This window comes from Cavia porcellus, unplaced genomic scaffold, assembly GCF_034190915.1.
Source record: "Cavia porcellus strain 051 isolate PalLab524CR breed Dunkin Hartley unplaced genomic scaffold, mCavPor4.1 scaffold_6, whole genome shotgun sequence".
In the NCBI taxonomy this organism is placed as follows: Eukaryota; Metazoa; Chordata; class Mammalia; order Rodentia; family Caviidae; genus Cavia; species Cavia porcellus.
This window is the reverse complement of record NW_026947489.1, coordinates 92205122-92230026: the sequence shown is the minus strand read 5'-3', so window position 1 is coordinate 92230026 and position 24905 is coordinate 92205122. Positions and strand designations below refer to the sequence as shown.

Below are 24905 nucleotides of genomic sequence, written 5' to 3'. Positions count from 1 at the left end.
TTTTTAATGAATGGATGAATAAATGAGAACATTATGATGAGAAAATCAATTTTTCAATGTTTTAAATTTAATGGATAATTATATTAATTCTTCTTTTTCTAGGAATTCCATTGTTTGAAAGCCAACCAACTTATGTCCCCCTATATGAACTGATCACTCAGTTTGAGCTGTCAAAGGATCCTGATCCCATACCTTTGAATCACAACATGCGATTTTATGCTGTAAGTGAGGCCTTGTGGAGCTAGAATGTTGTAGGTTATATTTGGACCTAAGATTAAAATTTTTCTTTTTAGCATTACTTGGGCCAGATAAGTTTCTCTGGGATTATGTAATCATGTCATCTACCCTTAGTCAAGCAAAATGTTAAACTCTGAAATGAACTGATGCAAAAGGACACGAGCTTCCTAGTCAGGATAGTTGAAATTTTTCTTTTTCTTTTGCTGAATTTGTCCAAGAGCTAAAAGTTTAATGATGTTCTGAATGTTTGCAAGCTTATAAACAGATGTTAACAGTTCTCGGGGTGGGGCCATATTTCAGTGGTAGAAACTTGCCTAGCATGTACAAGGCCTTGGGTTGTATTCCCAGTTACACATGCACATAAATTCTTTTTTCTTTTTCTTTCTTTTTATAAAAATGAATTCTATTGTTTCTTTCAAGTACTTGTATTCTTTTGAATTTTTTTATGCAAAATTTTGTTAGAAGTACTGTGACTTTAATAATTGGAAAAGTTCTCAGGGTACATTCAGAACACAAGATGCTGGGATAAATTTACTGTGAAAGGCCTCCAAACCTCATCTAGTCTTGAATTTATTTGAATGTTTGATGATGTTCTAAACTAACATAGTAATTTATAGGTTCTGGCTACATTGCAGTATATAGGATGCTCTACTAACAATGCATTTGTGTGTATGGTTTAGGAGGCCCCCCCACCCTTTCTTTGGTACCAGTGATTGAACTCACAACCGTGTGCTTGCAAAGCAGGCAGGCACTTATGCCACTGAGCTAAATCCCCTGCCCCTCCTTCCCTTTTAAACCACCATACTGGGTATTGAACCCAGGCTTCATAGTGCTTAGTCCTTTTTAAATTTTATTTTGAGACAGGGTATCACTGTGTTTCCTAGGCTGACTCTAAACTTTAGATCTTCCTGCTTTAGTCTCATTAGCAGCTAAGATTGTAAGTATATGCCACCACACCAAACTGAGGAACCTCTTTAATACAAATTCCTGCAGTAATTTTTATGTTAGCTAAGCAAGGAGTCCACCAGCATAGAGCATTTACTATAAAGATCTTTTCAGCCAAGTGAATAACGTGTTTATGATATCACTAGGTGGATACTGTGCAGTTTTATTACGTCCCATAAATTTTGGGGCTTTTTTAAGTCGAGTGGTGTAGCAATGGGTAGTTTGTGGGTGCATCGCAGTGGCTAATTCAGTGGCATTCTCATTTTGTCTTTTTGCTTAGGCTCTTCCAGGTCAGCAGCACTGCTACTTCCTCAACAAGGATGCTCCCCTTCCTGATGGCCGCAGTCTCCAGGGAATACTTGTCAGCAAAATCACCTTTCAACACCCTGGCCGAGTTCCTCTCATTCTAAATATGATCAGACACCAAGTGGCCTATAACACCTTAATTGGAAGCTGTGTCAAAAGAACTATTTTGAAAGAAGGTACTTTCTTTTAATACATTCATTTGAAGAGAAAAACTAATCCAGTAGTTCTTTAATTTGGTGGCTTTTAAAAACTGCAGATGCTGGGATCCACACTCATCAAAAAAAAAAAAAAAAAAAAAAAAAAACCAAACCTGCAGATGCTTGATTTGTACATGAAGAACTGATTTAGAAATTGAACAGGAGCCATATGGCGAAACATGCCTGTAATCCCAGCAGTTGAGGAGACTGAGGTAGAAGGATCACAAGTCTGAGCCTAGCCTACTTGAATTAACTTGAAAATCAAAAATAAAAATGGAGTAGATGAGATACAGATTATAACAAAGGCCTTACGCTTAATCTCCAGTACTGCCAGGAAAGAAAAAAACGAATTTCCAGGAGAAGAGTCAGGAAATTTAATGTAATCCGCTTAAATTATTTTGATGAAGCAACCTGTTCCAGTGGGTATTTGGGAACCATTGTTCTTTGCAGTGGACTTAATTCTTTTTTTAAAAATAATACATAATTGAGATTTAAGGCTGTATCTTGCACCAGGTATACATAAGGTAGGACTTACAATAAGAGGTGGTTTCTTTCTTTTTTGAAAGATGATTTCTTGCTACTAAATCTCAGATTATTAGGACAGTGATTTTTAGCTCTAGTCTCACTGTTACATTTTCTCTCTTTGATTGTGGGGAAGTTAATTGTATGGCTTTAAAAAAGTGAGATTTAAGCCCCCTTTCTGTCAGGATTCTGGAAAACTAATGTTTTTCTTTTGTTTTTGTTTTGAGGCAAGGTATTGCCATCTAGTTCAGGGTGGCCTTGAGCTCACTAGCTTTAAACTTGAGGTGATCCTCCTGCCTCAGTCTCCTCAACTGCTGAGATTGTAGGCATGTGCTGCCAGCTAATGTTTTTCAAACAGAGTTGGCTTACATTAGTAGTTTTAATGTAAATTGGGGCTTGTTTACTAGTTACTATTAGTATTTTTGCCTTAACGTTCCAGTAATCGATACACATTAGTGTAAATGGTAAGAAAAAGTAAACCAGGAAAGGATATAATTCTTTCTTGATAATACCAATCAATTTCAAAAGGAGGGATTTTCCAGAATTGGATTAGCAATGGCATACGCAAGCAAATTTTCTTTTATTTTGTGTTACCTATGAGATGTATCCAGATGACTTTGTGGTATTTCTTGATTGATTGATTGATTGATTGATTGTGGTTCTTTAAGACAGAGTCTTGCTGTGCAGTTCAGGCTGGCCTTCAATTCAAGGCCAGCCTGTCTAACCCAAGCTGAACTCAAGGTGACCCTCTTGCGTCAGCCTCCTGAATGCTGGGATTACAGGTGTTGCTACAATAATTGGCTTTCGGGATTTTTAAAAATGAGTTTTCATTGGATTGTTACAGAGCTAATCTTACAGAACTTTTTGATTTTCCTGAAGAAAATACGTTCAGTTTAAGGTCTGGGGTTAGGGGTATAGTTGAGTACTGGAGTGCTTATCTGTCATGCACAAGACCCTGGGTTCAATCGCTAATATCCCAAAAACCAATGCTAAAATAAATACAAAAAACTAGAGGGAAATGAGGGTTTGTATCTGTAATCATAGTACTGTGAGAGGCTGTGGGAGGAGGCTCACAAGTTCAGTCTGGGCAACACAGCAACTTCCTGAGGCTTTATTTCCAATAAAAATTTTCAAAGTGCTTGAGATGCAGCTCAGGGTGAGGCCTCTTGGGTTAGGTCTGTAAAGCCACCCAGGAAGACAGACAAAAGAAAGAATCATTTGTCTTCTTAGAAAACTAGAAACATAGTTACTTTTTTATTTTGGGGAAGTTTGTAATAAGTGGATTCTGTCATCTCTGGCTGGCTGAGCAAGGCTTTTTGGGTGACAGGAGGTGGAGTTAGTTTCTAAGAAGGGAGAAAAATAATTTCATTTTGTATATTTCAGGATTATTATTTGTTTGTCTCCTGTCTGGTTGATTGTGTTATGGTTTTATTTGCCTTTTAGATTCTCCTGGGCTTCTCCAGTTCGAAGTGTGTCCTCTCTCAGAGTCCCGTTTCAGTGTATCTTTTCAGCACCCTGTGAATGACTCCCTGGTGTGTGGTGAGTTGTGTGGGTGGCCCACACCTTGCTCAGGGTAGCTGGGTACTCCCTGTATCTGTTTCAGAGTCCGTCTCAAATGGCTTCTCTGTATTTCGTCTTTCAGTGGTTATGGATGTGCAAGACTCGACACATGTGAGCTGTAAACTCTACAAGGGTGTGTCAGATGCGCTCATCTGCACAGATGACTTCATTGCCAAAGTCGTTCAAAGGTAGCACTGACTGTTTTCCATCAGCGTCCCACTAAGTGCTGTATGAAATATATTGTTTTCAGTATTAGAGTGAATTGGAAATAAAGGAGAAACGCACTTAGTCATTGCTTGAATTGATTTTTTTTCTGCTTTTGGATTCAAAAGTGATCCGAACCTTGGTTTTTCCCAAACCACTATGAAGTATTAAGTCAGGTAGGTAACATCAGACCTGGCATTAGAGTAATGGAAGGTGGGAGAGCTTAATTAGATGCAGACTTTCTGCACATGTCTCTTTTACTGCTTTTGAACAAATATGCTGGATTGTGGGCCAGATGTAGAAAGATACTTAGGCTAGTTAGCTTCCTGGAAACATTAATATGTAATATTGAGTTTTTTTTTAAAGCAGTGGCTGGTAAGCATTTTTTTTCCTAGCTGGGCAGCCTATTATGGGACTAAATATTATAGGGACACTGCCTATTTTACATGTCTATTGCAGCATTCAATCTAAGCCCACAAAGCCAGGAATATTATTATGTGGCTCAATAAGAAAAACTTGGATATTTTCCCAATATACATTCAAATTTATTGTGAAGATAAAAAGTGTCTATCCTGGTCTGGCATGGTGACACACACCTGTAATCCTGGGAACTTGGGAGACAGAGGCAGGTGGATAGCTTTCAAGTTCCAGGCCAGCCTCAGATACATAGTGAGTTCAAGGCCAGCCTGAACTATGTAGTGAACTCTTGTCTCTGAAACAAACAAACAAAAACATTCCTTTCCTGAGCTGGACTTGGTAGCAAGCACCTGTAATTGCAACACTCCAGAGACTGAGACAGAAAGATTGCTGTAGGTTTGAGTTCAGCCTTGGTTACAAAGTGAGGTCAAAGTGGCCTGAGCTACATAGTGAGACTATCTCAAAAAAAAGTGCCTTCCCTCAAAATAAACGTTAGTCCTAAGGGCAGTAGGACTTTTCACATGGTTATCTTTGGGATGATCTAAGCTATTAAGGTTTAGAACTTAAAAAGTCAAGAGATATTTGAGTGTTTCATTAGTAAAATCATATATGTATCTCATTAATTAGCATAAAGATATATTAGCAAGAGATATATTGCACTGAATTTCATTATTACCAGTTTTCTTTTACTTCAAAATGAAATCTCATTCTCTGGCCCATATTTGTGGCTGGCTTCCTGGTGTGTGTTTCATAAAAAGTGAACAGGTGCCTCCTGGTCAGCTACTTTTTGGGGTGGGTACACCCAGTGCTTTGGCATTTGCTGCAGCTACTCTTACCTCACAGATTACTCCCTGACCTGAAGACTGCTTACTGCAAACTTGTGATGGCTCATCTAAATCGAGCTAAAACCAGAGCCTGTTTTCCCAAATGAAAAGCTGGTTTCATTTAGCACTAACATGGTATTAACTGTGACTTTTTCATTTTATGTTACAGGTGTATGTCCATCCCTGTGACGATGAGAGCTATTCGGAGGAAGGCTGAAACCATTCAGGCTGACACCCCAGCACTCTCCCTCATTGCAGAAACAGTTGAAGACATGGTGAAAAAGAACCTGCCCCCGGCTAGCAGCCCAGGGTATGGCATGACCACAGGCAACAACCCAATGAGTGGTACCACTACACCAACCAACACCTTTCCGGGGGGTCCCATTACCACCTTGTTTAATATGAGCATGAGCATCAAAGATCGGCATGAGTCGGTGGGCCATGGGGAGGACTTCAGCAAGGTATCTCAGAACCCAATTCTTACCAGTTTGTTGCAAATCACAGGGAACGGGGGGTCTACCATTGGCTCGAGTCCGACCCCTCCTCATCACACGCCGCCACCTGTCTCTTCGATGGCCGGCAACACCAAGAATCACCCGATGCTCATGAACCTTCTTAAAGATAATCCTGCCCAGGATTTCTCAACCCTTTATGGAAGCAGCCCTTTAGAAAGGCAGAACTCCTCTTCTGGCTCACCCCGGATGGATATGTGCTCGGGGAGCAACAAAACCAAGAAGAAGAAGTCATCAAGATTACCACCTGACAAACCAAAGCACCAGACTGAAGATGACTTTCAGAGGGAGCTATTTTCAATGGATGTTGACTCACAGAACCCTATCTTTGATGTTAATATGACAGCTGACACGCTGGATACACCACACATCACTCCAGCTCCAAGCCAGTGTAGCACTCCCCCAACGACTTATCCACAACCAGTACCTCATCCCCAACCCAGTATTCAAAGGATGGTCCGGCTGTCCAGTTCAGACAGCATTGGCCCAGATGTAACTGATATACTTTCCGATATTGCAGAAGAAGCCTCTAAGCTTCCTAGCACTAGCGATGATTGCCCTCCCATCGGTACCCCTGTACGAGATTCTTCAAGTTCTGGGCATTCTCAGAGTGCCCTGTTTGACTCTGATGTCTTTCAAACTAATAATAATGAAAACCCATACACGGACCCAGCTGACCTTATTGCAGATGCTGCCGGAAGCCCCAGCAGTGACTCCCCTTCCAATCACTTTTTTCCTGATGGAGTAGATTTCAATCCTGATTTATTGAATAGCCAGAGCCAAAGTGGTTTTGGAGAAGAATATTTTGATGAAAGCAGCCAAAGTGGGGACAATGATGATTTCAAAGGATTTGCTTCTCAGGCACTAACTTTGGGGGTGCCAATGCTTGGAGGTGATAATGGGGAGACCAAATTTAAAGGCAATACCCAAGTTGACACTGTTGATTTCAGTATTATATCAGTTGCTGGGAAGGCTTTGGGAGCTGCAGAGCTCATTGAGCATCACAGTGGTAGCCAGAGTCCTTTATTAACTACTGGAGACTTAGGGAAAGAAAAGACTCCAAAGAGGGTGAAGGAAGGCAACGGCACCAGCAGTAGCAGTCTGTCAGGCCCAGGGTCAGACAGCAAGCCAGGAAAGCGCAGCCGGACCCCTTCTAATGACGGGAAGAGCAAGGATAGGCCTCCCAAGCGGAAGAAGGGGGACACTGAGGGCAGGTCCCCATCTCACAGTTCTAACCGGCCCTTTACGCCACCTACCAGTACAGGCGGGTCCAGATCTCCAGGCAGTGCAGGAAGGTCTCAGACACCTCCAGGTGTCACCACACCGCCCATTCCCAAAATCACTATTCAGATTCCTAAGGGGACTGTGATGGTGGGCAAGCCCTCCTCGCACAGTCAGTATACCAGCAGTGGTTCTGTGTCCTCCTCAGGCAGTAAAAGCCACCATAGCCATTCTTCCTCCTCATCTTCCTCATCTTCCGCTTCCACCTCAGGCAAGATGAAAAGCAGTAAATCAGAAGGCTCCTCCAGCTCCAAGCTAACAAGCAGTGTCTATTCCAGCCAGGGATCTTCTGGATCAAGTCAGTCCAAAAATTCATCCCAGTCTGGAGGGAAGCCAGGCTCCTCCCCCATTACTAAGCACGGACTGAGCAGTGGCTCTGGCAGCACCAAGATGAAACCTCAGGGGAAGCCATCATCACTTATGAATCCTTTAAGTAAACCGAACATCTCCCCGTCTCATTCAAGGCCTCCTGGAGCCTCTGATAAGCTGGCCTCTCCAATGAAGCCTGTTCCTGGGACTCCTCCCACCTCAAAAGCCAAGTCCCCTATCAGTTCAGGTTCTGGTGGTTCTCACATGTCTGGAACCAGTTCAGGCTCTGGCATGAAGTCATCTTCAGGGTTAGGATCCTCAGGCTCATTGTCCCAGAAAACTCCCCCATCGTCTAATTCTTGCACAGCATCATCTTCGTTTCCCTCAAGTGGCTCTTCAATGTCATCTTCTCAAAACCAGCATGGGAGTTCTAAAGGGAAATCTCCCAGCAGAAATAAGAAGCCGTCCTTGACAGCTGTCATAGATAAACTGAAGCATGGGGTTGTCACAGGCGGTCCTGGGGGGGAAGATGCGATGGATGGTCAGATGGGAGTGAGTGCAAATTCTGCTAGCCATCTCATGTCCTCCAAACATAACATGTCAGGAGGAGAGTTCCAGGGCAAGCGTGAGAAGAGTGAGAAAGACAAATCAAAGGTTTCTACTTCTGGGGGCTCTGGGGATTCTTCTAAGAAGACCTCAGAGTCAAAAAATGTGGGGAGCACAGGTGTGGCAAAAATTATCATCAGCAAGCATGATGGGGGCTCCCCCAGCATTAAAGCCAAAGTGACTTTGCAGAAACCTGGGGAAAGCAGTGGGGAAGGGCTCAGGCCACAGATGGCCTCCTCCAAAAACTACGGTTCTCCGCTGATCAGTGGTTCCACTCCAAAGCATGAACGTGGCTCTCCCAGCCACAGTAAGTCACCAGCCTATACCCCCCAGAACCTGGACAGTGAAAGTGAGTCAGGTTCTTCTATAGCAGAGAAGTCTTACCAGAACAGTCCCAGTTCAGATGACGGCATCCGACCACTTCCAGAGTACAGCACAGAAAAACATAAGAAGCACAAAAAGGAAAAGAAGAAAGTCAAAGACAGAGACAGAGACCGGGACAAAGATAGAGACAAAAAAAAGTCTCACAGCATCAAGCCAGAGAGTTGGTCCAAATCGCCCATCTCTTCAGACCAGTCTTTGTCTATGACAAGTAACACAATCCTATCTGCAGATCGGCCCTCAAGGCTCAGCCCTGACTTTATGATTGGGGAGGAAGATGATGATCTTATGGATGTGGCCTTGATTGGCAATTAGGAACCTTGTTTTCTAAAGATATATGGCCAGAGAAGAAACTGTTGATAAATTTATATGTAAACCAACACAAGGCACGAGTCAGTCAGGTCTGATTTATGTTTTAAGAATCCAAAAGGCGTGGCTTTAACAAGCTGGTTGAATTCAGAAACATGTATCCAGACCCTACTGAAGAGACCACAGGGTTAGATTCTGGCTATCAAAAATTCTTTACTCCTTTGTCAGAAAGAAAATGTTTAAAAAAATCCTTAAGAATGGGGGGAGGGATGGGAAAGGGAAAGAGAGGGAAGGGTGGGAAAACAGTTTTGTGGGAAATATTCATATATATTTTTCCTCCCTTTTTCCACTTTCAGGCCATGTTTTAAACTCATTTTAGTGCATGCATTTGAAGGGCTGGGCAGCAAATGAAAAAGCAATACGTTCCTTGATGCATTTGCATGAAGGTTGTTCACCTCTGTTTGGGTAATTGTCCATTTGAGGCATGGGCAAAAGAAGGACTTGGGTCATTTTGGACACTTCAGCAATGTTTGGTGTTTATTTCTTAGGAGTGACTGGGGGAAGGAAGATTTTTAGCTATTTATTTGTAATATTTTAACCCGTATGTTTGTTTTTATTTGTTTCTTTCTAAATCTATGAGGTTTAGGGTTCAAAACAGTGGGAGGTGGAAAAGCAAGGCTTATTTGTTGGTAGGGCACTTGCAGCTTGTGCTGATATGTAGTAGCATCCAGCCCAAGCAGGTTAGAGCCCGCCTTTGGAGTCAAATGGAAAAACCAAACTGATATTTTAGCAAGTTTTTCATAGGTTTCAGACATAGGAATATTAGTAATTATTTCCCTGTGGAGGTATCGATTTATACTGTTGTTTTTCTTTTTAAAAAGCTAGGGTGGCTACCTGGGATGTAAGCATGTTTTTAGATGCAGTAAGATGTGACAGGGGGATAGCCTTCCTGACCCAGTGGCATGAGAACCATTACAGAATTGACAGTTCTCCTGTTTCCACAATGTGCCAAAAGTCCACATCCCAGCATTTAGTTTGCAGGAGAACTGATGCCATTCCTAAAAGCTGAGCTCTTTGTTTCTCTTCTACAAAGGAGGAGGAGTTCAGACTTTTATCACTCCACTGTATGCTCCCTGGGATAAAATAGTAAAAAAATCAGCAGCCATAGTTCACTTAAAACACTTTCAAGCTCACTTGAAGTAATGGGGGCCTGGAAGGCTAGGTGAGCTTGAAGATAAACCCTTGCTACTATGTAGCAACACAATTGGACCTTTTTGGAGAAACAGGTCTGATTCTGGATTCTGCAAGACATCAAGGATAAGCCTTTCTTACAAACATTGAAGTCCAGGAGACCATTTTGAGTGCAACGGAAGTTCTCAGTATTTGGAGGGTCCTCTCAAAATTCTGCGGCCTTATTTTGATTTTGACACCTGCACTGTGCCATTCCTGATGATTCTATTCAGGATCTTATCAGCAGAGCGGGACAGAGTCCCCAGCACAACTCTTCTGGATTCAAAACAAAACAAAACAAAAAACACCACTAGGTGATTGGTGTGTGTGTGTGTGTCATAAGTGGAGTGACTTCATTAGATACGGAAAAGAGTTCTATATTCACCTTTCTGCAGGTTGGAGTTAGTATAGGGTTGGAATATCCTCCTTGGCTTCCTTTCCTGCCTCTCATGTCCTGCAGTGTTCTTCCTTTTCTGGTCATCAGCTCTTAACAACTCCGCCACTTTTGTGTCTCGAGGTATTAAGAAGTAGGAAGCGCAGCATTACAAAGTGGAGCAAAAACAGTTATCAGTTACCATATCAGAGTCAAATGTCTTGGGTGACACTGAGGAAGACATGGGCAAGGTGACACCGGAGTGCTTTATCTTATGGTGCTGATATAGTAGCAGCCTCTCAGACATACAAACAGGTTGGATTTCTTACAAGTTTGTCAACTAGTTCTGAGTCCTATCCCATTGGTTTCTGCAAGAAATTTTAAAAGTTACGTGGTTTTAAAGTTTGTTCTTGGTGGGAAAACATGTGGGGGAATGTACTGCATAGTATCAGGGGCTCAGCTCCCCCAAGCAGAGCCAACAAATACCAAAATAAGTAAACTGGGAAGCTTTTTCTCTCTTTCTGTCTTCATCCCAGATCAGAGAATCCCAAGTTAGGATCTGGATGAAGGATAAGCCTGAATTGTCGATGGGCACACCCCACACTCTGACCCAGCATCTGAACTTGCTTAACAGGGAGCCGGGGCTAAACTGCTTCACCCTGCCTGAGAACCAGGGAGCACTGCATTTCTTCACAGGGTGGAGGAAAAGAGGCAGAATAACCAAGCCTGGGACACCTCCCTCCTGTCTCATTGTATTCATTCTACCGTTTCAAAAAACGGCAAAGACGTGAGGTCAACTTCTGCCTACCTTCTGCTGCTGGTGTCTTAGTTTGACCTGATTCCTCTTATCTTTTGGCTTCATGTTAGGGGTTCTTGATCAAAATCTGCTCTGATGTACATGAAGATTTCAGATTCGAATTCAGAGTATCTTAAAACAAGTATTGTCATGGGGGTGGGGGGTGCTGAAAGATACAATTGCCAAAGCCAGGCTTGAGGTTGGTGACTCTTCAGAAGGATTTTCCTTTCTCAGGCCTAGATGTGAAAAATCTAGTGCAGCAATATCATGAATTTTCATGAGAAACCCTTCCAGGGAGCCTGTGAGTCATGCAGTATCCAAGTGAGTCACAGAAAGCAGATGTCAGTATAGAAAACATTGCTCACAATCCATGGGCAGTCTCACTTCATTTCCATCCCTGACTCCTGCCCATTTACTTCCATCCTTGTGTTTTTTGAGGGGCAGAAGTACTTAATAATCTCAGAGGCTAGGTTGGGAAACATGCTCATCTACAAGATCTGAGTTCTAAATTTTGAGTTTCAAAGTGCACATCAGGAGCAGTGGAGTGGGTCTTTCTAAAAAAAGTCTCAAATTTGATTTTCTGTGTGTATGGCCGTTCTGTAAATACTTTGGGATTTTTCATTTTTTTTTTTTGAACGTGGACAAAACCCGTGGGGTTTTTCCCCAAAAAACATTATAAAAACTTTATTTACATGCAAATAAACTTCTTTGATAAAAAGTAATATGACTATGTGTAATAAAATTTTGACCTCAATTTTCATTTGTTCAGCTTTTCAGAAAACTACTAAAAAAATCGGTCATAAAATCTGTCTAAATACCACTATTAAAAGCATCCACTGGAATGTCAAGTTGATAGACAAGAACTATGAAAAAGTTTTGTTTTTGTTATATTTGACTTATCTTTGTGTAACACATTTTATGCTTTTTGCAGTTGTTAAATTTACCTGTTCTTGGGAGAAAAGAGATGTCACTAGACTGAGCCTGTTTTTTTCCACTGAAGTGAAATAAAAACACTAAAGGTATCTGGGAGATAAAACACTAAACACTTTGGGATAAAACACTCTGGGAGAGGAGAGTGTCATATTTAGACCTGGGTTTGTGAGCCTGAGAATGTTTTCCAAAGCTAGTTCCTTGCTTTGGAAGGCCTCTCTAGGATACATTATTAAGTACTTCCAGCATTAGGTAATGAAGACAGCAAACGAGTCAAAAATCTAATAGGAACATGCACAAGTTCCCAAGACGAATGTATCTAAAGTATCGGAAGTGTAACACTAGTAAGAATTTTAATCAAGTATTAACAGTGTGTTCGAGCCCCAGCACCAAAGAGTTGTGTAATAAGCCACCGAAAATATGCCCAGTCTTACAGGTCTGCAGCATTTCTTGCTCTTCAGTGTTTTTAATTGGATTAATAACAGGCAGGCGCTAATTAAAAGGGTGTGAAGGGAAACTCCTCACAGCTTTGGGAGTGTACAGTTAGCAGCACTGCTGTTTGTGTCAAGAATGCTGCAATTTATGATACAATTTCTCCCATTTCATGTTTGGGGTATTGCCTTTGGCCAATTTCACTCTTGATTCTTGATTCGTGTAACACCGTTTGGAAACTCTGGACCTGAGGAGCTAAACTTGTTAAAACAGGGCTCTCATTGGGTTCCACAATCAAAATCCCGGTTTCCTCAGGCCAACGCCCCCATCTATGGCTCTCACGCTTGTTTCTCCCGCCAAGATAACGTCAGGCTCCGGCTCTCACCAACCAGCTAGCTGATTGGAGAGTGGACAAAAGCTACCGCCCATTGGTCACCGTAGGCCCCGGGGGCGGGGCAGCCGAAGGCCGCGCTGCCCAGTCTGCCGACGCGCGCCCCTCCCCCGCCGGCGGGAGGGTGCCCAGCTCTGGCTCCCTCTCCCGCTCCCGCTCCCGCTCCGGCTCTGGCTCCGACGCGGCACCTCTGACCTGGCGCCCAAGGTGTGGCCCTCCTGCCTCCCCCGGTGCAGAGGCGGGCGCTCGGACCGCCCTCCGCGCACTGGATCATACACAGGGAGACGCTTGCCCCGCGGCGGCCCTCCAGGCCTTCCTGCAGTGTCCTTAATGCAATCCACTAGTGCGGCGGCGACATCAGCGGCAGCGCTGTCCCCATCCCGAGACGTCCAGAAAGAGGAGGAAAATGGCTCCGAGCAGGGATCGCCTGCTGCACTTCGGCTTTAAGGCGACCGTGAGTGACCGGGGCAGAGGTTGGGTTGTCAGGAGGGTGCGAGTCCCAGCTAGGGGTGCAGAGAGCGAAGGACAGGCCCGGGGGCCGGCGGGGGCGGCTCCGCGTGGGCTGGTTCGCGACTGGGCCGCGGGGAGGAGAGGCTCCGGCCGCGCTCCTGCCTGTCTCTCGCGTCCTGAGCACGCAAACTTGCCCCGCCCCACAGCCATCGACTCGGCGCTTCCCTGCGCGCCTTCTCCCGGGGACAGCGGCTTTGGTGCGGGAGGGAGCGGGCCGCAATAGCGGCTCTGCTCCGACAGCTCGCGGGCTCCGTAAGGGCTGCTCTTGGGGGAGGGGCGGCCCCGCTGCCGCGCGCCCCCCGCCCTCCCGCGCGTCGAGGCTCAGGCGGCTCCGTCCAATCAGGAGCGGCGTTGCTGGCAGGTGGGGAGTGTTTTTGTTTTGGGTTGAAGTTGAGGCTGAGGCGAGAGCCCAGCTAGCGACGAGCGGTCGTCGCGGCCGCAGGCGCTGCAGGAGGTGGTAGAGGAGGTCCTGCCAGAGCCTAGAGGTCGCTCCTCCCCGCGCGACTGCCCCGGCCTGGTTCCTGCTCCGCCGCGGCCGCCGCCTCCGGATTCCGGAACTCGCGGGCCTGCTCTGGGCCGCTCCGCTTTGCACTCCGCACGCCGCAGCGCCCTGCCTGGGCCGCACCCGCCGGCCTCATGAGGAGGGACGTGAACGGAGTGACCAAGAGCAGGTTTGAGGTGTGAGCCTGAGGGGGCCGCGGCTTGGTTGTCCACACGTCCCCGGGCGTTCATCCCCTGGCCACCGGCGGGATTAGCGCGGGCGTCCTCGTCCCCTCCCCCGACCGCCCGGCTCGCCATTCTCCATGTAGCCCCTCGACCGCCGCCACCGCCGGAGCATCTCGCGTGTCCGGCGGGGGTTGGGGGTGCGGGCCATTTTCCGAGTTGGAGATCCAGTTTCACCAGGGAAGTGAAGGTGGGAGCGACCGCCGTCCTCGTTGTGTTGGATTTGGGTATTGTTCTGGTACTTCCTCTTCTTTCCCGTTTACTCTCTGCTTTTGCAGTTCATTGTTTCTAGGAACCCACAGAAGTCTGCATGCTTTGAGGTTGGGATGAAGGTCTGAGAGGCTTGAGAAACTCCCTCTGGTCGGTCTGTCTCTTAGAAATATCCCCTCCCCTCCCCGCGCGCCGGCAGTTTACATACCTAGAATTGAGAAAGGCACCGCCTGGCAGAGAGAGTGGTCTTAAGTGGGGAAGGGACTCGCTTAGGAAGAGAAATATTGTTAACTGCCGATGGGGTAGAGTATCATACTATAATAATGAACCGGATGATTCATTGAGGGGATAAGAAAGAAATTCACCCAAGCCGAAGAGTAAATGTTACCTGGCCTTTTCTGGCGGAGAATCAGGCTGACCTGGGACCACTCGCGGCTCAGTGTACATCTCGAGGGCTTTTGCTGATTTCCATCTGAAAGATGAAATTGTAAGCCGATGAGACAAAAGTTTCAGGAAACTCACCAGCTGGGAGCAGGGGGTGGAAATCCCTAAGGATCTTCAGTTTACCCTTTTTATGCTTACAAGGAAAATACTCATCGAAATCAGAGTGAGACATGCTTGGAGGAAGTTTAGTTTCGGAGCTGCAGTATTTTGTTGAGGATGAAGAGTGTAGATAGTCAAGATATTAGTGGCCTTCAGATTTTCATATAGCATAGTTCAATTGTGAAAAATACTGTAGTTCATGGCACGTGGTGTTACTTAAACAAGAGGTTCTGTTGCCCTACTGTAGACAGCTCAATAGGATTAATTTATGGTGCTTTCATATTCATTACTGTTGTAAAAGTCCAAAATGTCGCAAAAATTACTGAATAGACATTTGACAGAAGAGGAATTATAAGAGAGGCCCAAACACTGAAGACTGAGGAGAGATAGCATCTGGCTGCTGCAAGTAGCTCATTATCATTTTGCTGTTTTACCTTAGATTGTTGAGTAAGTGTTGGACAGACTTCTCTGTCAGTATGTGCTTTATGTCATCACTGTTCCCATTTTTATAATTTTTTGGTATGTATGTAGTGTGTGTATGTTTGTGTGGTAAGCAGGGTCCTGCTATGTAGTTCAGCTTGGATTTGAACTCACTGTGTAGCCCAGGCTGATCTTGAACTCATGGCAGTTCCGCTGCCTCAGCCTCCAGAGTGCTAAGATTGGCTTGTTTTTTATTTATACTTTATCTGTAGTAGTGGCACGTTAAAATAAGAAAATTTATTGATTTGTTAAGCATATCTGTATCATGATTGGCAACTGGCAACAAATGCCTCCTTAATATGAGCTGAGACAATAAAAAAGCATGAAGGATCATCTTTGTATACTGTTCATGATCAAAATGATTATAAACCAAAAGCTGTTCTTTTATTTTTTTTTAAAATCTTTGTTTTTATTTATTTGTCTTTTTCCTTTTTTTTTTTCATTTTTATCGGTACCAGGGATGGAACTCACGACCGTACACTTGCAAGGCAGGCGCTTATGCCGCTGAGCTAAATCTCCCAGTCCCTAGTCTTTTTCCTTTTTATTGGTACCGGGGATCGAACTCACGACTGCTTGCTTGCAAGGCAGGCGCTTATGCCGCTGAGCTAAATCCCCAGCCCTAAAAGCTGTTCTTTTAGTATAATGTGTTCCATGTCACAATAGAAATGAAAATGGTTGGGCTAGAAACGACTTATGTTAATGAGAATCATCTGAAATTTTTGTTTTGTTTCAAGACAGAGTTGCACTATTTAGTCAAGGCTGGCCTTGAACTTGCTGTGTAGCTTAGACTGTCCTCAAACTTTGGATTCTTGTCCTTTGCTATGCCTCCCCAGTGCCATGATTGTGTACCCCCAGCCCAGTCATCCAGTATTCTTAAAACTATTCATCTTTTTATGATCTAGTGTAAGGCAACTGCTTAGTATATAGGCTTTTTAGGAGATAATACACTTATGTTAGTTCATTGAAAATTTTTAAAGATGTAGGCTTTTTATGTCTAAAACGTGATTTTTAAATTCTTAATGCTATAATGAAAAGAGGTGATAATTATATGAATGTAAGCAGATAGTTGATCTCCAAATGGTAATTTTTGTAAGTACAGGAATTATTTATATAACAAATGATAGCTAATTTCAAATTGTGGTTGAGACTAATGCAAAAAGTGAAAGGCTTTTTCTTGGGGGAAGATAACTAAAATTTACGAGTGTGATATGAGAGTTGATTTAGTCTAATCTTTTTGTAAGGAATATTTTGTTTAATATGCTTTTAGGCGTTGTAACTAAAAGCCACATACTTTAAATCTCACCGTCAGGTGTGGAGCTGTAGAAAATATTTTAGTTGGGCTGGGGATTTAGCTCAGCGGCATAAGCGCCTGCCTTGCAAGCAGACCGTCGTGAGTTCAGTCCCCAGTACCGATAAAAAGGAAAAAGACAAAAAAAAAAAAAAAAAAAAATATTTTAGTTAAAACCAAGATAGAATGCTGGGTGTGGTGGCCCACAGGGCCTATAACCCCAGCACTTGGGAGGCTGAAAAGGATTTCTGGATTGCTATAAGTTTAAGGCTAACTTGCACTATATAGTGTGTTCAAGGCCAGTCTAATGTACATAATGAGACCCTGTCTCAAAAAATACCAACAAAAAAACTCCAAGGTAGAGAACTTGTTACCCATATATGTCCTGTCTTACAGACTAGCCTAAGTAGGTAACTTTGAATAAAAGATCCAGAAATGCAAAACTTCCCACTGTGGCATTAAGTTTATAGGATAATAACCATATATATAGAGAGATACACATTTATTTATGTATTTATAGGTGTATATATAGTGAATCATGTTAGTTAATTGAAATTCATCAAATACTTATAAGCATTTACAGTGCATTTTGAATTTCAGCCAATTTTGATAATTTTTTGTCAAACTTGGTTATTGAATGCTTCCTGCACATTAGGCAGCAAGCTAAGTGTTTTAACTCAGCTTCTTGTAGTTCTCACAATTCAGTTTTCCAGGGGAACTTGAAAAGTTAAGTAAAGTGTTCGAGTTACGCAGCTAAAATGTTGGGGAGCCCAGATTCCATTATTTTTAAAACTCCATTGTCATGCTGCTTTGTTTTTAGCATAACTCACCAGAAAGCTTATATCATGTGGAAGATTACTTTCCTAAAGTTCTCACCCAATGTATTTCATTTTGTATTTCCTGTCAAAAGAGTGAATCTATTATCCTTCATTTTAAGTGTATTAACCAATACTATACTCAAATTCAGTAATTTGGCTAGTGTTTGGGTGCAGATTTAGATTTTTTTCAATGAAATCTCTCCACTTTATCCTACTCTTTTTCCCCACCAGGGATTGAACCCAGGGCCTTGTGAATGTTAGGCAAGCATTCTAGCTCTGAGCTGCATCCCCAGTGTTCCTGCTTGCCTGTCTGTCTGTCTCTCTCTCCACATTTTAAGATAGGATCTACATTAATTGCTTAGGCTGACCCTGAAACTCTCAGTCCTTCTGCCTCAGTTTCCCAAGAAGATAGGATTACAGATGTGTACCACTATGCCCACTACAAAAATGTATCTTCCCTTCCCCTCCCAGATGAGGTCTTCCCATCTACTTTAGGTTACCCTCGAACTCCTGCGTAGTCCAGGGTGGCTTTAAATTCACCATAGTCTTGCTGCCTCAGCCTCCTGACTACAGAGATTACAGGCATGGGCCTCCTCATTGAGCTACAAAATACATTCTTTTTTTTTTTTTTGTCTTTTTCCTTTTTATCGGTACCAGGGATCGAACTTGCAAGCGCTTGCAAGGCAGGCGCTTATGCCGCTGAGCTAAATCCCCAGCCCCAAAATACATTCTTGATATTTAAGTCCTACATTCTTGAGTGTAATCTATTTTTGTATTGAAGGTTTTTATTCATTAAATCAGTATTTTTGTTAGAAGGATTAATACTTTTTTTTTCCCCTCATACCGGAAATCAAACTCAGGACTTCAAGCTTGCCAGGAAGACTCTATGCCACAGAGCTATATCCTCGACCCTGGATTCATACTTTTAAAGTCTTTCTTTTGTTTTGTTTTGTTTTTTGCTGATACTGGGAATTGAACCCAGGGCCTTCCCAGCCAAGGCTGGGTTCAAATTTCAGTCCACCATCCTGTCCTCTCAGGATGCTGGGATTATAGATGTGTGTCACCATGCCCAACTTTATTTATTATTTTTGTGGCACCAGGGATTGAACTCATGACCTCACACTTGCCTGGCAGGTGCTTATGCCACTGAGCTAAATCCCCAGCCCCATGCCCAACTTTAAAAGTCTTGAATCTTAAACCAGATGTAGTTATCTCAGCACTTAGAAGCTGAGGCAGGAGGATTGCTGTGAGTTTGAGGCCAGCCTAGACTACGAAATGAGTTCAAAGCCAGCCTGAACTGCATAGTGAAATTCTGTCTGAAAAAAACCAAGGAGGAGAAAAATCTTGTATCTTTTTGTTGTTGGTCATTTGTCAGTTGAAACTATTAGTGTTCATGATGCATTTTAATCTTAATTTTGTGATAGGCAAAATTCCACTTGTTTCTTAGAGTACTATTTCCCAACTGGTGTTAGACTGGAAAATAAATTGAAAAGTTCAGTAATCTCACCAGTATAGTACTGTGGTTTTGGAAGGTATTTTTAGATGTTCAAAATAAAATATTCCATGACACCAGGAAAATCCAAGTATGGGAGGGGAAAGAAAGAATGCCCTTACTCTGACCAAATTTAGCTGCTTGTATATAGTTATCTTTGTACTGTTTTCCTTTTTTTTCTTTCTTTCTTTAAAATCCATTTCAGGGAGAAAAAGAAAAGGAAAAAAGCCAAAAAATTTCAAAACATATAAATCGGGTATACTGTTCTTACTTGATCTTCCATACTTAGTAAAATTTTAAATCACCGAAATATTGACTCGGAATAATTTAAAGCCTCCACATCTGATTTTGAAATCTTAATGCATTTGAGTCCCTTTGATAGAAGGATTTTAATGGAGTCACAACCTACACAAGATGGTGGTGCTGCACTATTTTCTTTTTGCCTTTCCCCTGGCCTTGTAGTAAAACCTCTTACCCTACAAACACAGACCGTAAGTGCTCTGCTTGCTTAGTCTTGATTCATTATATAGCTTTAAAAAATAAAGATATATTCAAGTTTGTTATGCTCATAACAGATTTGCATTAGCTTTTAAAGACTTTTTTGTTAAAAGACTGACTGCCAGTTAGTTTCAACAGATATCAAACAACTATGAGGTTATCCCTATAGATAAGGGATATATGTGGGCTTGTGAGTTATCCCCCTAGATAAGTAACATCTTTGTTGTCTTAATACTTTTTTAAACTTTGAGTTTATAGTTTTCCATTGACCTTATTCAGCTTGTATCTGGCAGTTGTAGTCAAGTGGAAATGTAACTCACTTTTGTGCAGTCTCTTAAAATGCCACAAGGTTAAAGTTGTGTAGATCATGTTAGGCAAGGATTGGTCACATAAGAAACTGGTACTGGTAATTTTCGTTCATGTCCTTAATGTCAGAAATTTTTAGTCAGAATTACAAAAGGAAAACAAAACACCTTGTAAGTGAGTAGTAAATTGATTTTAGGCATTACCTTTGTGCTCAGGCAGGTTTGGAAGTGAACTTTGGCAATAGATCAGATGCAAACAGTTCAGTGTATCAACTGTATAGTGCTGTGATGTTTGTTGGTATGACTTTCTGAGCAGCTAGAGGATGCAGGTGAATATAATTTTATAATCATCTCAAAGTAAAAACTAGAAAAGCATTGTCAGTTTTATAATTTGTAATAAGATAATGCCGGGCGTGGTGGCTCACACCTGTAATCCCAGCACTCAGAAGGCTGAGATGGGAAGGATCATTGCAAGTTCGAGACCAGCCTGGGCTACAAAGTGAGCTCAAGGCCAGCCTGAACTGTATAGTGAGACCCCCCCTCTCAAAAAATACCAAAAACACAAAAAAAAGATATTATAGGTGGTATTCTGGGTGGTTTGTGTTTGTAGAGTAAGATGTTTTACTACAATTCCAGGGGAAAGGCAAAAAAGAAAATAGCATTTTCCAGGTGGGGCATGTTCTTAAATGTAGAATACATGTTCTATATAGATATAGCTCTTTGTTAACTGGCTTAAGGAAGATAATCATCAACTCTTATGAATTGCTATTTCTAAGAAATAAAAGAATTTGTTTTGTTTTATTTGATTTTTTTGAGACAGTGTCTCACTATGTAGCCAGCCTTGAACTCGGTATGTAGCCTAAACTGGGCTTGAACTTGTGACCCTTGTGCCTCAGCCTCCAAAAGTGTTAGGATTACAAGCCTGTGCCACCACACCTGACCTTGGTTTTTTTTTTTTTTTTTTTTTCTGTAGTAGCAGCTGGGTAAAGAGAAAGAAAGGGAGAAATGGTTTTATAGTTGTCAGGAAACAATTTAAATGTTGGCTTCAAGGATTTCCAAAGATTTGTGCTTAAATAACATCCTTTTTGCTAGATTTAGGACCACATGGCTCTAGTTTCAGTTTCATGGGAGGCTGAGATAGGAAAATCACTTGAATCCCAGAGACAGACCACCAGCCTGGGAAATACAAAACTTCTGTTTGGTTATATTTTTGAGACAGAGTCTCGTTGTGCAGTTCAGACTGGCCTTGAATTCAATTTGTAGCCTAGGGTGGCTAGAGATCCTCCTGCCTCAGCCTCCTGAGGGCTGGAATTACAGACATGCACCACCACACCCAGCTGGTTCTTTTTTATGTATGTATTTTTTGGGGGGGGTCAGCACCTCTGTATTTTAATATTCTAATTTTGAAATGCACCTTGAGTAACAAGAAGCTGAAAGTGTTAAGATGTCTTCAGGATTTTACAAAGGGAAATATTTCATTATTAAACTGTGAGAGTGTTCTAGAAAGGTCTAACTGTATTGCTCACTCAGGCCTATAACTCCTGGGCCCAAACTGCCCGCCTGCATCAGCCTTCAAGTAGCAGGCATTTTAGGTGCATGACACGTGGTTTAAAAAGAACTTTTTTATACATTTATTTGAATGTTCCTATGCAGATGTTAGTACATACTCCAGTGAAATTCAAATGTTACTGGTATCTGTGTGACCATGGTAAGTTACCTCTCTGGACTGCTATTGCCTTAACTCTTAAGTTCCTTCTGCCATGGAAATTGTGTGATTCTCTGTAAAGAGATGAGGTGGTCAGTTTATTGCCAGTGTACTTAAATTTCTTTGTTGAAAAAAACTAGCAAAGAAAAGCCAGGTAGCCTTTGAAATCTTACCTTATATGTTGCTTTGGATTTCTGCTTGTTTCTGCTTTGAATTCTGGTTTTTAAAAAATGAAATTGATAACTTTCCATCAGGAGATAGGGCTCCATCTGGCCTCAGTTTTCTGTTGTTAAAAAAAAACACAAATAAACAAAACAACGAACTGACAGGCAGGCATGGTGGTACATGCCTGTAATCCCAGCACTCAGGAGGCAGAGGCAAGAAAATCACTGAGAGTTCAGGGCTGTCCTGGATCACATAGTGACGCTCTGGCTTGGGGGGGCAGGGACTAACAAAAGGGGAGGAAAAGTCTGTGATACAGTTGACTAAATAAACATCTTTGCCAAGCGAAGTGGCTGTGTTGATTATGTGATAACCTGGAGTTTGGTGTGCTGTCATTTCTATTCCTTAGGATTTATGGAATTTATTTATGTATATAGAACTTACTGAAGCGTGTTTGAAGTCTGAACTTGGGCCCTGACTTTGCTGCTTACCATCTTTATTACATTGGACAGGATGCATGAATTTTGGGTCTCAAATTTTCACTCTCTAAAATGGATTTAATAGCAACAAAACTGGATCAAGAGGATTACATTTTGTAATGTCTGTATAGCATTAAACAAGTTGCCAACTAGGGCTCAATAAAGGATGCCTGGTTTTTTTGTTTTGCTTTGTTTTGTTTTATTTGTTTGTTTTTTTTGTTTCTTTGAGATGGGCTCTTGCTATGCAGTTCAGGCTGGCCTTGAGCTCACTTTGTAGCCCAAGCTGGTCTCAAACTCCCAAGATCCTCCCACCTCAGCCTCCCTAGTGCTGGGATTACAGGTGTGAGCCACTACGCCTGGCAAGCATGCCTGTTGTATTATCACTGTAGTCTAACAGTAATAATTTAGCAGTGTTTCAGGCAGCCATTGTATTCATTGTTAGGCAGATGTGGGTAAATGTCTCTTAAGAAGATAAGCTTGGCACCAAATTGTTAAGTTGACATTTTATTTTATTTTATTTTTTTGAATTGACATTTTAAAACTCTAGCTCCATTGGTTTCAAGTGCCTGCCTGGCAAGCATGAGGTTGTGAGTTTGATCCCCGGTACCAATAAATAAATAAATAAATATCTAGCTCAGTCACTAGTCATTCTTCCTTTTCTGTTTTATAGAAAATAAAGCTGTGATATAAATAAACACAGGCCAAAAAAAATGTATTTTTTTTTAAGAGCACTGTGTTGCTGAGACCCTTCACTAACAACTTTTTTTTTTTTTTTTTTTTTTCTGAGACAAGGTTTCACTTTATAGTCCAGGCTGGCCTTGAACTTGTGGCAGTCCACCTGCCTGAGGCACGGGAGCACTGGGATTACAGCTGCTTATCACCCTGCCTGGCTGACATCCATACTTAACAGCTTTTTGAAAATTGTTTTCATGTCCTGAATGGAAAAAAGCTTCTGTTAAAAAATATCACAACTTATTTCTGCAACTACTTGTAGAAAAGAAGACTAGTATTTTGGAATTCTTCCTGTGTAAATTACTTAATGCTGTAACTTTCCTCAAACATTATCACAAATTATAATTGCAGGATAAGAGGTTTCATTAATATTCAATATTCTTAGTCATACCTGACTTGAGCTGAGGTTTAGCTCAGTGGTGTAAGTGCCTGCTTGGCAAATGTGAGGTCATGAGTTCCATCCCTGGTACCAAAAAGATTAAAAAAGTCATACCTGACTTATGTTTCATAAAAGGAGCTTCCTAAATCCGGATCTGCTTAACAAAAAGTGCAGCTTTTACTGAGATCAACACAATCCTTGAGAAAGAATAATTGTATTTATTGTTATTTTTTATAATCATGTGTTTATTTTATTTGGGGTACTAGGGATTGAACTCACAACTTCATGCTTGCCAGGCAGGTGCTTATTCTACTGAGCTATCCTCTATCCCTGATGTATGTTAAATCAGTTGAACCCAAAGCTTCTCGCATGCTAGGCAAGCTCACTATAACTGAGCTAATAACACCCAGCCTAGAATAATTGTACGTATGTTATTATATGCCTCAAAAGATGTAGGCCCTAAGTAACATAAACTTCATGGGAGTTTATCAATTATGGTTTTTTGGGGGGGTATTGGGGATGGAACTCACAACCTCACATTTGCCAAGCAAGTCAGTTACGCTACTGAGCTAAACCCCTGGCCCTTCAGTTATGGTTTTGACAGAAAGTTTTCACCTAAATTTCGGAATCAGTATGTCAGGGAACCTAATCTTGTTGCTACTGTGAACTCCCACTGAGCTCTGGGAAAAACCACTTATCCTGTCTTTATCTTTACAGCTTTAAAGTTGAGATTTCTAATACCAATTTCCTTAGCATAATACAAATTTGATAGATGTGAAGTTATAGGAACCCACTTGATGAGAAGTATTAACACTTTCTATGATTCTCACATTGCTTATTTGAGATGCATTATGTTTTAGCACTTTGAAAGAAAATGAAGTTCAGCCAGGCATTGTGGTACCTGCTTATAATCTCAGGATTCGGGAGGCTAAGACTAGAGCCTGTAAATTCAGATCCAACCTGGGCTACATATCAAGACCATATCTCAGACAAGGAAGAAAAAGAAAAGAAGGGACGAGAGGGGACGCCACTCTCAGGTGTAAGAGTTTCCCTTTATTTTGGAGACAGGATCTCACTATATAGTTTAGGCTGGCCTCAAAACCTGCCCTAGCCTCTCAAATGCTGAGATGATAGGTTGTGCCATCATGCCCAATTTAGAAATTTACTTTTCATTTTTATTTATATTTACTTTGCAGTGCTGGTGAGCAAACCTAGAACCTTGCACATGCTAGCAAGCCGTCGACCTTTGAGCTCCCACTCCAGCCCAAAAGTGCACGGATCATTTCTTTGCATGGATACAGGGAAGGACTTAGGGGAGAGATCCTTTTTAGTAGTAATTCTTTGGTTTCTTGATACTATCCTCCCTAGACCAGGACTGAATCAGAGTCTTTGCCCTGAGCCACATCCCCAGCCCTTTGTAATCTTTTATTTAGATATAAGGTCTCTTATACCCTGATCTGAAACAGGCTGAACTGAAATTCGGGATGCCCCAGTTGCAAGCCTCCAGAGTGCTGCGATTACATACATATATCAGTCACAATGCTTGGCTCTGATACATCTTTAAAGGAGTAAATAGTAGCATTTCTAATGATGGAACTAACCAGAGTGGCTGCTTTTCTTTAAGGTTGAACATTTCCTAGACATTTAAGCCGAAGTGAAACAAGGTTAGAAAAATAATAACAGGAAAATAGCTCTTTTAGCAATGTATAATTTGCATCCAAAAATGGTTCTAGGAATTCATTATACAGCATATACATAGTATTCCATTTGCTTTTAAGACCAAAAATAAGTCATAAAAGCAATTTGTGAGTGATACCAT

General features: G+C 42.1%; 2 protein-coding genes across 9 annotated transcripts in view; both read left to right on the top strand.

Annotated features, from left to right (window-relative positions):
* Med1 (mediator complex subunit 1) overlaps nucleotides 1–11731 on the top strand; it is a 33461-nt gene extending 21730 nt beyond the window's left edge. For 3 of the 4 annotated variants that reach the window (XM_003466918.5, XM_063251472.1, XM_013149595.3), the window contains 5 exons: nucleotides 103–221; nucleotides 1463–1664; nucleotides 3651–3746; nucleotides 3850–3955; nucleotides 5382–11731. In XM_003466918.5, coding sequence (XP_003466966.2) covers nucleotides 103–221; nucleotides 1463–1664; nucleotides 3651–3746; nucleotides 3850–3955; nucleotides 5382–8616 — 3758 coding nt within the window. In that variant the 3' untranslated portion in view covers nucleotides 8617–11731. The remainder of the gene's footprint in view (nucleotides 1–102; nucleotides 222–1462; nucleotides 1665–3650; nucleotides 3747–3849; nucleotides 3956–5381) is intronic. The other variant, XM_013149597.3, reaches the window with a different exon arrangement.
* Nucleotides 11732–12929: 1198 nt separating this feature from the next.
* The window catches only part of Fbxl20 (F-box and leucine rich repeat protein 20), a 104263-nt gene continuing 92287 nt past the window's right edge, over nucleotides 12930–24905 (top strand). For 2 of the 5 annotated variants that reach the window (XM_013149598.3, XM_063251474.1), the window contains exon 1: nucleotides 13668–13950. In XM_013149598.3, the coding sequence (XP_013005052.1) occupies nucleotides 13909–13950 (42 nt within the window). In that variant the 5' untranslated portion in view covers nucleotides 13668–13908. The other 3 variants (XM_003466916.5, XM_063251476.1, XM_063251475.1) reach the window with 3 other exon arrangements.